This window comes from Salvelinus fontinalis, chromosome 37 (genome assembly GCF_029448725.1).
Source record: "Salvelinus fontinalis isolate EN_2023a chromosome 37, ASM2944872v1, whole genome shotgun sequence".
Taxonomy (NCBI): Eukaryota; Metazoa; Chordata; class Actinopteri; order Salmoniformes; family Salmonidae; genus Salvelinus; species Salvelinus fontinalis.
In genome coordinates, this window is record NC_074701.1 from 22,755,697 (window position 1) to 22,768,690 (window position 12,994).

Genomic DNA, 12,994 nt, shown 5'->3' on the forward strand with positions numbered 1-12,994 from the left:
AGAGATGTATATAAACAACTGTCTGGGTCTTCAATTCTTTACTCACACTTCACTTACTTACTCAACATTGTACTTTACATGTGAAAGTTACATTAATTACAAGGTATTTCGCTTCAACTGTGGCAATGAAGACTGTGAATCATATTATTATTTAGACTTGTCGGTTCATGTCTTGACAGCTCTCAATACCAGCATACGCCAACAGCGTAGGATATCTCTACAGAATAGACTTGACTTTCTGTTTTGATTGTGATGACTTATCTAGGGCACAGATTCAATCAGTATGGAATTTCAAAAAGGACTGCTGTACACGCACAACCTAAGATTCGCATCACATCCCACAACACATACTCAATGGTTCAAATGCAATATTGTATACATAAGATGTACGTGGCAATGTGCAACATAATGACGTCGAGACATACCTTGATCTTCCAAGAAGCCATTTGGAGTCTTCTGAGAGACAAGAGCCTTCCTGTGGTTTCTAAACCTAACCAGAGGGTGAGAGAGAACAGAAAATGGAAACGAAATAAAAACATTATCAGACCCTAACCCCAGAAAAATAATATTTCAGCTCAACAAGTCAGTAGAAATAGAAACCCACCATCTGAACTGAAAGCTGTTCTTTCTCATGAGAAGCAGATAGTATCCTCACCACTGAGAGAGGAGTTAACAGAGTGAGTGAATGGGTGAGAGCATGGTCTGATCTGACCCAGCTAGCCATTTGTTTTCTGTTTAACTGGTAGAGCAGCTGTTGGAGCACACACACACGCACGCGCACGCACGCACGCACACACACACACACACACACACACACACACACACACACACACACACACACACACACACACACACACACACACACACACACACACACACACACACACACACACACACACACACACACACACACACAAAGAGAGTGGGGGTAGTCTGGGCTGATAAGAAAACGGTGGGGGTGGGGTGAAGCCATCCAGTGTTGTTTGTTACCTTAGGAAGTATACTGTCAGGAGAATGATGATGATGAGAAGAAGAGAGATCAGCGTAGAGGGAAGGACATGGGCACCCTGGGGGGTGGGGTTTTCTGGGAAACAAAGATACAAACATTATTTTGTATACTACATATACAAAAAGTGTTGTCAATATTTACATGTAACCCTTTTAATAGATAATTGAGCTATTGGTCTACCAATTGTTTAAAGTTATGATCAAGTTAATTAATGCTAATTGTTCTGTTAAATTCACTATTCATGCGGGAGTTAGTTACCTGAAGTCTGGTTCTCATGAAAGGAGTTATTCAAGGTTATTGTATTTGCAATCAGAAACAACACCATTGTGACTGTGGAGATAAACAGAACATGAGTGAATACATAATACTGTAAGAGAATGCAGAAGCTGTGATGCTTCATTAATTCCACTAGAGGGCGCCCACGATACAAGCAAATCCTGGCCTGGTGATGACAGTGCTGTCTGAAAAGAAGGGGATGATGGCAGGCCCTCTGTCCATATGATTGTGTAACTCCTTGTATCCTATCCATTTCTTGTCCTGTCCTAGCATGTCCCCTTAGCAGTATGGTGCATCACCTCGGATCTCACATCCCTAAAATACACATATCAAGGTAACAGGAAGCACTATCTCATAGACGGCAGAAATCAGATCCCCTGTAGTCCTAGACAGACTGGAGAAGAGCTAAACAAGCTCATGGGATGTGAATCTCACACTGCAGTCTCACACAGAGAGAAATAGCAATGAGAAGTGCTTGGATAGGGGGAGTGAGAAACAGTGAAAACAGAGAGAAAAATATCATTTTTGCAGAACGATCCATCTGAAGGAAGAGGAATGAGGAAACTCCTGGTCCCATTGAGTAGCACTATGTAGCGTGAAGCAATTACAAGGATACATATGCACTTTAACTGAAAATGGAGAGTTTAATATATGAAACATGGGGTCTGAGAGAAAAAAAAGGATCACTCATGTCAATGGGCAAAAGCTGAGAGAACAAGGCCATCTGTTTTGAGCCATATTGAGCCAAGAATCTTCACTCTTTCTTAATACACTGATTCCTTCAAGCTGATAGCTGTCCTGTCATCATGGCTTTATTTTCTCTATTTCATCACTATTACCTGCATTGCATCTCTATCCCAAACTATGCATTTCTACCTCTCTGTATCTTCCTAGCAGTCGGTCTATAATTCCCCCACTCCTGGGCAAATCTATTTAAATGCAATGTATTATATACGAGAACAGTTATTGCCCAGTGTTTTATCCATGCGCAGACTAGAGAGCATCACTTTATATTACAAGTCTCCTTAGCCTTAGAAAAAGCTGTTTGGCATAGACCTCATCATTCATACTTCAAATCTAGTAGCTTCACCAGAAGTGGGTCATCCTGAAAGGCCTAATTCGTGACTTTTTGGAAACACATATGCCTCTCTCAATCTCACTCCCTCCACACACACACATATGTTCAAAGCCAAGGGGCATGTACTGCATATGTGCCACACTGTGTTGAAGGTGCCCAATCTCTCCCCAGTGTTAACAAGCTGACAGTGTCAACACCTGCTCCCTGCAGAACTCCACTGGGCAAAAACACATTCACTCACAGTGTTGGCATTCCACCATACTGGGCTACACACAACATTAACCATGAAGGCATCAATGATTCTGCCATTCCTATACAGCCTAACACTGTATATCACACAGTTTAGGCACATTTAGGTTTCCTTCCCGCATTGCAGTCTTTGTTTTCCAGAGTGCATGTTTGATTGAATTCTGCCCTGTTATGAAACAGGTTTGGGCTATGGCAGGATAACTGGGAAAGAAGGAGGGCAAAGCTACCTCATTTAAATCCTTCAACTCAGCAGTCCTTCTCAGTGCTATCAAAAGTATGTTAAGAGTTGGACCCAGAACTACAATGTAATTATTATTGCTGATTATAAAAGCTCCCAAACTCAATGAGACTGCCTCAATGGTATTTAGCATGCTGCAGTAGCAATTCTCAAGCATTGCATGATATGTTATTACCATATTCAAAAATGCATTTACCTAACAAGGATTTCTCCATGCAGGTAATGTTATTAATACATCATGTAATTCATTAAATATGAATAGATGTATATACATACAACAATGCATCAAAACCAAAAAGAGAAAGTTGCAAAACTCAATATCATAAAGTAACTCACTAAATGACTGGTATTTATAAGAAAGATGCAGGATGTGGAGAAACTGATGACAGCTGCAGCCAAAAAAGGAACAGCTCGGTCTCACCTCAACTCTTACACGCAAACCTAAGTGAGCATGACAGACCCTGAGAAAAATGCTTGCCATTAAAAATAGCATGCTCTTTCCCTACAGAAGACTTGTAACCTTTTAATTTATTTGTATTATTAATTAAAGCAGAGATGTGCAGTTAAAAGTATGTATTCCATTCCAACTGGATACGTACTGTACAGGAGCTTTCAGATTTGAGAGGTTTTTCCTTCCTGTCCATTAGAGCCAATGAACAAGAAGGGTGATTCCACGCCAGGAAGACCCACATTGTTTTGGGTTATCTCAGATTGTTCTGGCAATTCTCACATAGAAACTTCATTGGGAGGAATGATGCTTGTCATGCTTTTTACATTTCTATCACAAACCAATTCAGAGAAAATCATGATGAAAGTGGCCCTTTTTAAACCTATACACATGCCTCCTGATCTGTTAACCGTACATGATACAGACAACATCATTGTGTCATTATACTCTGTATACTGTGCTCTAAAATATGGAGTATGTCTGGATTCTGAAATCCAATTTTATTACATTAATTTATTCAAAATAAAACATTTTATAGACATTGTTTTAAACAATATACTCTACAAGGACATTACATTTCCAGAGTGGTTACACTGCTAATTTTGCAGTTATGATAGTAGTTATGAGCACCACCAAGACAGTGTATGGGAAAATAGATTCAAAGGGTACTTACTCCCTCTGCTTGTGATTGGTTAATGACCTATAATGTCAATTTCTATGTAGAAGAGGTATAAAACAAATATGTGTATGTATGTATGTATGTATGTATGTATGTATGTATGTATGTATGTATGTATGTATGTATGTATGTATGTATGTATGTATGTATGTATGTATGTATGTATGTTATGTATGTATGTATATATATATATGGTCGCCCACGAGATCCTCCCGGTCAGGGCCGTTATGCACTCCCGGGGCATGGCGAGGATATCCACGTGCCCCGACCAGGCTGAGACCAAGAGGAGTCGGTGAGGCACTTGCTCTGGGAGTGCAGAGCCGCCAGGGAGCTGTGGAAGGAAGCAGGCCCCCTGATCTCCCCGTGTCTGCCAGCAGGGGAGGATCTAACGCCCCAGCTCGTGCTGTATGGGGTGGGCCGAAGGCCTATTCCATAAAAAGCCTTCACCAAGCTCTGGCCCACCCTCACGTGTCTGAAGGAAGCACTGTGGTCCTCCTGCAACCTGCTCGTAGCGAAACGAGTAGAGACCACCCCCCAGGCAGTGGCCATGGTAGCCACGGAAGCCCTGGGGTGGTACAGAAGAAAGGGGGCCTCGACCCCAAGCAAAGGGTCCTCCACAACACCCAAGGTCCCGGGCGGCCACGGCCTGACAGCGCTGCGGTGCCTAGGGCGATGCGCCTAGGGGAGGGATCTCCTCTGGGCCCCGAAGGACGGTAATTGATTCGGAAGAGCAGGAGGAGGCGAGTTTGATAACCACCACCCCGCTCCTGTTCAAAGAACCAAAGACATCTTTTTAACAATGTGACTTTAAAAAAAACATGTTTTCATGTCTTAAAAATGTTTTACTTTTGTTAAATCATTTGTACACATTTAAATGGCTTTTATAGATTTGAGGTATTTACAAAGAAAAGTACTTTTATTCATGGATGTTTCTATTGTCTTTAACATGTACTTTTTAACACATTTAAATGTAATATTCAAATGCTGTGTTTTATGCTTTTATTCAGTTATGTGTCTAAATGATGTACAAAAATATATATGAGCCGTTTTTAAAGGAAACGTAATAATAAAATTTTTCCAAAAGAAATGTCTTTGAAAAATGGGTTGTTTGGATCCTGGATGCTGATTGGACGAGCAGCATTCCAAGCCATGCTGTATTTACACATGCCTGCTAACAGTTCCATCTGAATTATCACTGCACCTCCATAACAATATCATCTAGTTCATGTTGCTGTTGGAATCACCTCTTGAATTATCTCAACTTGCACATTAAAACTGCAATATGTCATTTTTTGGATGATGACCAAATTCACATAGATGTGCGCTATTTCTATACTGCCCGTTCTTAAGTTTCGTTTTTGCGTCTTTTACTTTCAGTTTTGTACATCAGCTTCAAACAGCTGAAAATACACTATTTTTGGTTATGGAAAATATATTTCACATCAGTTTAGATGGTACAATGATTATCTACCCTATACTTGCTTGTTTTGTCACAAACCGAAAGGTGAACTATTACAATTTTAGCAACCAGGAAATGGTGCAGCGATTTCTGCATAGTGCATCTTTAATTCCCTTTGCTTCTAGGCTACCATTTGGTTTTTATAAATGGGGGTTAAAATAAGCCTTGCTGTCTGTCTGCCTGTTCGACATCAGAAACAATGTTTCACTTTTGAAATGCAATCTCCCCTGTACCATAGAGTGACCGTTGTCCCGACGAGACCTTAACTTTTTCTGAGCCAGGCAAAATCACGCATCAATGTCATTATTATGGATATGTCCAAGTAAATGCGGCTAGTTTACTGTCATTCTAGGTGCAATGTTTGACATGACTGTGTTAGCTGAAGTTGGCGAGCTTGTAAATGACAAGAACGTTAGTCAGCCTGAATAGTCAGCCTGCATTCCCTACCCAAGCAGACACGCAACGGCTCTCAAGGAACTGGACTATCTGCATACTTGAACCCACATATCCTGAGGCTGCATTTATTGTAGCTGGGGACTTTAATAAAGGACATCTGAGAAAATCACTTATTATGAGGAAATCTGAGCAAAATAACTTATTCTAATATTTCTACTACAGTACATTGTATTGTATTTACACTGTTTATGCACCGCATAATTATTTATATACTGGATTCTTGACATAGCTCACTCTAATATATCTACTGCTGTACATATCATTCTTAGTTTATCTTGTGTACATTTCCCCGGTATATATATGAATAGATTGCATTTTTGATACTGCAACAGTATCAGTATATAAATGTAAATGTATATTGTTTTTATGTTGAATAAATTAATGTGAAAATTTGTATTTCAGAATCCAGACATACTCCATATTTTAGCGCACACTATATGGAGTATAATGACACAATGATGTTGTCTGTATCATGTACGGTTCAAAGATCATAGGGTCTTACATTGGAGGCGTGTGTATAGGTTTTAAAAAGGGCCTAAAATTGCCACTTTCATCATGATTTTCTCAAAAATGGTTTGCAATACAAATAAAAGCATTGAAACTTGAGAGGAAGCATGTTTGATAAGTGATAATTTCCAAAACAATCTGAGATACCCCAAAATATTTTTGGGCCTTCCTGGCATGCAATCACCCAGAACATTCATTCATATTTTAGTCACATTTAATTTAATTCGTTCTGGACAGCCAATGACTGGCTTCATTCACTTGATTCACCACTAAACTGTGCCAAAATTGTTTATGTAAATTTGTACTGTGGCCAAATGTACAGTATGTGCTTCAAATGATGTGAAAGTAACTGTTTAAATGTGATGAATCCACTCTAATCTATTTTGACCTTCAGAAATACTGACGGTTATAGGTGGGTAAATATTAATCCCAGCCATAACCCTGAGTGGAAAATCCTATTTTTCCTCATTACTTTACTCCAGGAAGCCCTGAAAAGCTATTGCACATCTGCGCACACACACACACACACACACACACACACACACACACACACACACACACACACACACACACACACACACACACACACACACACACACACACACACACACACACACACACACACACACACACACACACACACACACACACACACACACACACACACACACACACAGGATTGCATGGATAACTGAACAGAGCATTCATCTGACAAACAGGATGTATTGAATATGGAATTGCACATGACCGTGACCACAATATCCACCCTGACATGAAGTGGCTATAGGTACAATATGGTTTACGGCCTGGCATGAATCCAAATGAACCCAGCTGAAGAGCACATTGTGATGAGTGAATGAACCTTAGATTAAAAACATCATGATTTATAAATTATTAAAACATATTTTACGGGTTCCAATGTCAGATGACAATGGATACTGTACCCACAGGCATATAAATATGTTCTGTGAATGTTCTTTACCAATGGACATGGTGATACAAGCATACAGGGATTGCAAAATTTGATCCAAGCATAAAAAAGGCACCCAAAATATAGCAATCCATTTACTGCCCTTGAACTCTTTCCTTATCTCCAATTTCAAAGAGATTCCACCAGACAGGCTAGACTAGTGTACCCTTTGTCTTAGAAAACAAAGAGAAAACATTCATCTTTATGTGTCATCCCAACCCACATCCATTGAAGTTCAGGTTTCTTCATGAATCAATAAAACCTAAAAGCAGCATCTTTGCTTCAGGGATTAAAGATGGATGACACACAAAATGTTTTTTTTTTTTTACAAGGAGAGAGAGAACAAAGACAGTGGAGAGCAACCACAGAAGCATGGCTGTCTGTTAGAGCAGACACTGGACCTGGAGAACAAATACATGTCAGTGGAGCGAGTAAAAAGAGGGGAGGATGAGAGGAGAGATGAGAGGCTTCAGAAGCTATGTATTAGCAGCTATAATGAGAAACTTCCCTACTAGACAAACAGAAACAGTACTAAAGCGAAGGGTGGCTTCACTGGCAAGTAGCAGGCCATGCTACAGATACAAATCTGGATCACCACTCCACGCTTCAGAACTCGATGAAATCCATTGTCGTAATGAACGGCTATATTTCTGTTGTTGTGGTATGAAGGAAGGTTGAATATTTGTCTGTTCAGAAGAATACTGTATTGAGCCTCTCGGTTATGGGATTTGTTTTCAGCCAACATGCGCTAAGCATCCATCCATACAAGTCATCACAGCATAATATGCATTAATATTGAAGCTGTGACATAATCTTATTTTCGTAATCTCCTATACATCACTAATCATTATGTCGGGAGCATGGTCAGGGTCAACAAAGTCAATTCAGGAATTGAATTGAAATCCTAATTGAAAACAAGGGTCCCTTTACATTAAAATAATGAATTTCGATTGATGTCCTAAATTGCCTGAGTTGAAATGACATCAACTCAGGGGTTACTCACAGTTTAAAAGCAGAGCTGACTGGATTCAGTAGGAGTTCATCCAATAGTCCATAGCAGCCAGAAGGTCTGATTCTCTTCCTGACTGGCCCCTTGGGATTCTGTACCCACAACCCAGTCCACATTCACATTGTCTCAGGAGGTACAGGGTCTGGTGGGAGAGTAGTAGATGTGATCAGGACACACTATTCCTGTAGCTAAGGTCCAGTAGCTGGGTTTCAGGGGACTTCAGGGTTTTAGGTCATGTCACAGAGTAAAGTAGGCTCGAGTTCAGTGACCTACATAAATGCATACCACCTGAAGAAAGACAAGAGAAAAAGGTTAGATCCCAGTTAATAGCATGGTTGCTGCTTTTAAAGGGGCTATAGAAAGCTCTATTACTTCCTCACCATGGTGACAACCCCAGAAATAGTACATTCAATGTAGCTTTAAAAAGACCAGGGAATTAAATGAATAAAGTCATGACCTGGACTCCACTCTGTTTGCTTGTTAGTCATAGGGATTTTTCTCCTGTTCATTGTTAGGGCCTGACAGAGGAAAAGTCTAAGGGATGAACAAACTAATGAAGCTACTTCCTGTGTACAGAAGGAGTGGGAGTCTGTCTACTTGAGTGAACTGTACTGGAGAGAGAGAGATTGTACTATTCTAGACTTTGTGGGTAAGAGAGAAGGAAGGGTGGTAAAGCGAGAGAAAGAGAGAAGCGGTGTAGTGTTCACACGTGTGTGCGTGTGTATGTTTGTGTGTGTGTGTGTGTTTGTGTGTGTGTGTTATTCTATTTCTTTGTTTGGACTGTGACAAACCACTTTAATCTAGCCCACACAGCATGGCAAAGCAATACATGTCAATTTCAAGAGCTATTAATTGTTAAGCATTCCAATCTAATCCCACCCACGGACAGAAATTCAGAGGAAAAGTGTGAGGAATATACAATCCGTTATGTTAACTCTCAACAATAGAGACAATAAATACTCACAAAAAATATTCAAAATAGCCAAGACTAACACCTTTACAATACTGTGATTGGCATGGCATAGACAAAACATATCCAATTCTATACATATTTGGAATTGGCAGTGTTTCATTCCAATGTGGTCTAAAAAGCTAAGTATTGCTACACATTGTAGCATTTTGGAATCTGAGTGCCCAAAACAAAGCCTTGACTGTGACGTTACTCTATGGCTCTAGCCATGTATGAAGGAGGGAACATGGCTCTGAGTGCCCACATACTCCCTCTCTCCCAACACAGGGTTCCTCTACCTACAGGTGGAGACACAGCCAGATTGTTTCGTGACCGGCCACTGAGTCAGAGCAGAGGTGAACCAGTGATCCCAGTTGGAGAAGCCCACTCATACAGAGCCATGATGGGTGAATGGGGCCTCTAGGAACAAGGGTGGGACCAGGGTTGCAAAGCTACCGGTTGTTTACCAAAGCTACCGGAATATTCAGTAACTTTGATAATTCACATGGACTTGATGGCAATCTTTTGCCATCATATTTTGTTCACATTATTTACATCTGTGTCCATCTTGTCCATGAGTAGATAGATCACATAGAACATCATGAATTTTAACTACTGCCACCAGTGCAGCCACAACATTTGCAACAAAGATATATTCACATAGTAAAATAAAAATAGCTTTTAGAAATACAGTATACAGGTATTTCTGATATATGGAAATGGTGGCTTTTCTTGTTGAAAATAATCTTAAATTAAATTAAATATATTCAGGGCTTTACTTTGTTATTACATTCTCCTTTCCAGACATTAGTACTCGGGGGATTGGCCTCCGTCATTCTTGTTTCCTTCCGAGTCACTTTCAAGTGTATCTTTTGTCACTTTCAAGTGTATGTATATTCTTCTGAGTCACTTTCAAGTGTATATTCTTCTGAGTCACTTTCAAGTGTATATTCTTTTGAGTCACATTCATCTTGTGTTGTGACGTGTTATTGGCTCAAACAGTTTCTGATTGGAACGAAATGCCCCCATTTGCTGGACCCTTTCGTTGGTCAGCCTATTGGACACCAAGAAAAGATGCGTACAATACATAGAACACCAATAAATACAAAAATACAGTGACAATAAAATCAACACATCATCAATTCATTATAAAAATTAAATGACCTTGGTGTGCGCAATCCCATAGAGTGACCAATTGCGCTCTGATGCAGCAGATGTAGGTGGTATCTGCAGTATGACTGAGGCAATGGAGGACAAGGCTTCAAAGCTCCAAAACACATCTTCAAGGAATGTCTTCTTGATGGTAGAATTCATTTCTATGGACTCTGAGATGGCCATATCTTGCAGGGACACTTTCCCTTCTAGAAGGCTTGTGCACGTTATTACAGAGGAGCCCTATCTGGTTTTGCAGGGCAGTTTGAGAGAGGTGTTATTCTGGTTTTCACACTGTTTTTCTCTAAACATTGCTGAGGCCATCCATTTCCCTTTGACATATTTCACTACTTTGTAGGCTTTATTGTACAGGGTCTGCATGGTTTCCAGGCCCATGATGTCTCCCAGGAGAAGATTGAGACCATGTGCTGCACAGCAAATTGGAGTGATGTGAGGGAAGGCTTCTTCGACTTTTCTCCATGCTGCTTTCATATTTACCACATTGTCTGTAACTACGGCAAAACATACTTATCAGCTCATCTGCAATGAATTTGCTTATGTGTCTGTTGATTTTTGTGTCAATGCTTTTGTAAAACACTGGCTGGGGAGTGCAGAAAATGTCATCGATAATACCTTCCCCACATACATTGGAGCATCTATCACAGCAACACATTCTGCCTTGTCAATAGTGACATTGACCTTTTCTTGCACTGACATGTTCTGACTGCAACAAGTTGGTTGACAAAGCATGCCTGGTTGGAGGGGAGTATGCAGGACTTAGAATGTTCAAGAATCTTTTCCAGTGAACATTGATTGTAAGCATGAGAAGGGAGCATGTGGCATAGACGGCTCAAGCTAGGCATTCATCTGCTTTCTGCTTGTTTTTTTATAATTTTTTTGTTTTTATATTTAACCTTTATTTAACTAGGCAAGTCAGTTAAGAACAAATTCTTATTTACAATGTCGGCCTACATCAGCCAAACCCGGACAACACTGCGGCAATTGTGCGCCAACCTATGGGACTCCAAATCACGGCCGGTTGTGATACAGCCTGGATTCGAACAACGGTGTCTGTAGTGACGTCTCAAGCACTGAGATACAGTATGAAGGAGTAACTCCCCATTGCTGATCTAATGTCAACAAATGTGCACACTTGCAGCTCTGCACTCTGACCGGAACTGATCTGAGAACCACATTTACTGCGTGTGATTGAAAGACAGCGCCTAATAGAATTCTACTCCATTGCGCTCTGGCTTTGCCTACAACAAAACAGACTAAATCCTGCAAAGTTAGATTTGTTTTGGTTTGTTGCATTGAAAAGGGGCTGATATAATGTTTATTTGATCACAGATTTCTTTTTAAATCTATATAGTAAAAACATATGGGGCGAACTCAGTGAAGTTCAATCTCTTGGGTATCTGTGCAGCCTGGCATTTCTTCTGCTTGGCAGTCCTGGAGGAGGTGCACGGCTTAGAGGGAGCATTGCTCTCTACACAATACTTGTTTGTTTTGTCACATGAATGGAAATTAGGCGAACTATTAGAATTTTAGCAACCAGGAAATGGGGAAGCCATTTCTGCATAGTGCATCTTTAAAATTGTAAATCATATGAAAACCTACTTTATTATATGCTATGTAGCCAGTGTCACCGAGTGGCTGGTATGAGATGAAAAATTCCATAAAATCATGAAAGATACCAAAGTTCCGGTAGTTTACTGGGAAACTTAGACAGTTTCCAGTAAAAATTCCATCCCTTTGCAACCCGAGGTGGGAATATTGTGCAATGTAATTTTTGTTTACTGATTCAAACCAATGGATGAGAAACTGGGACAGAAAATAAGCTTCACTGTTCATTGGCCTTCTTGATTTGATGTAAATAAGGAATATCTGTTTTTATTTAAAAAATGTGCAAACATTTCTGAAAACGTGTTTTTGCTTTGTTATTATGGGGTATTGTGTGTAGATTGCTGAGGATTTTAATGTATTTAATACATTTTAGAATAAGGCTGTAACGTAACAAAATGTGGAAAAAGTCAAGGGGTCTGAATACTTTCCGAATGCACTATATTTAGCTACACAACATAAGACAGCTGTTTACATTCTTCAATGTATGAAAACATAAAACTTACTTTATATTCTTAAAATGGTTTTAAGTGGATTAACCTTGGCTGAATGTTTCCCATCTTTGTACACTGACTAATCGCAGAACAAAAATATATTTACTAATAAATCTACATATTCTTAATGTAATCATTTTTTGGGCTGAAGTATACATTTTTCTAATTGAAGCAGTGTGGATTAAGTCCATATCTTAATCTGACCAGTTTACTGATGAGACTACAACATACATGAAATGTATGAAATAAACATTGAAACATTGAACACATGAAATAAACATTTTAGCAACATTACTAAAAATCACGATGAGGTCCGAGTATATGTCCTAAGGATTTAAATATACACATTACAACATTGTGTCTGTTGTGCATGTCTGTTTCTATACCATGACAAAGGA

The 12,994-nt window shown here is 39.8% G+C and overlaps 1 protein-coding gene across 6 annotated transcripts in view; it reads right to left on the bottom strand.

Annotated features, from left to right (window-relative positions):
• Window positions 1-12,994, bottom strand: part of LOC129836376 (receptor-type tyrosine-protein phosphatase epsilon-like) — a 46,989-nt gene that overhangs the window by 16,704 nt on the left and 17,291 nt on the right. For 2 of the 6 annotated variants that reach the window (XM_055902447.1, XM_055902450.1), the window contains 4 exons: window positions 8,373-8,520; window positions 1,268-1,339; window positions 991-1,084; window positions 426-490 (listed from right to left, as the gene is read on the bottom strand). In XM_055902447.1, coding sequence (XP_055758422.1) covers window positions 426-490; window positions 991-1,084; window positions 1,268-1,334 — 226 coding nt within the window. In that variant the 5' untranslated portion in view covers window positions 1,335-1,339; window positions 8,373-8,520. Of the gene's footprint in view, window positions 1-425; window positions 491-604; window positions 658-990; window positions 1,085-1,267; window positions 1,340-3,449; window positions 4,745-8,372; window positions 8,667-12,994 lie in introns of those variants that run through there. The other 4 variants (XM_055902445.1, XM_055902446.1, XM_055902448.1 and 1 more) reach the window with 3 other exon arrangements.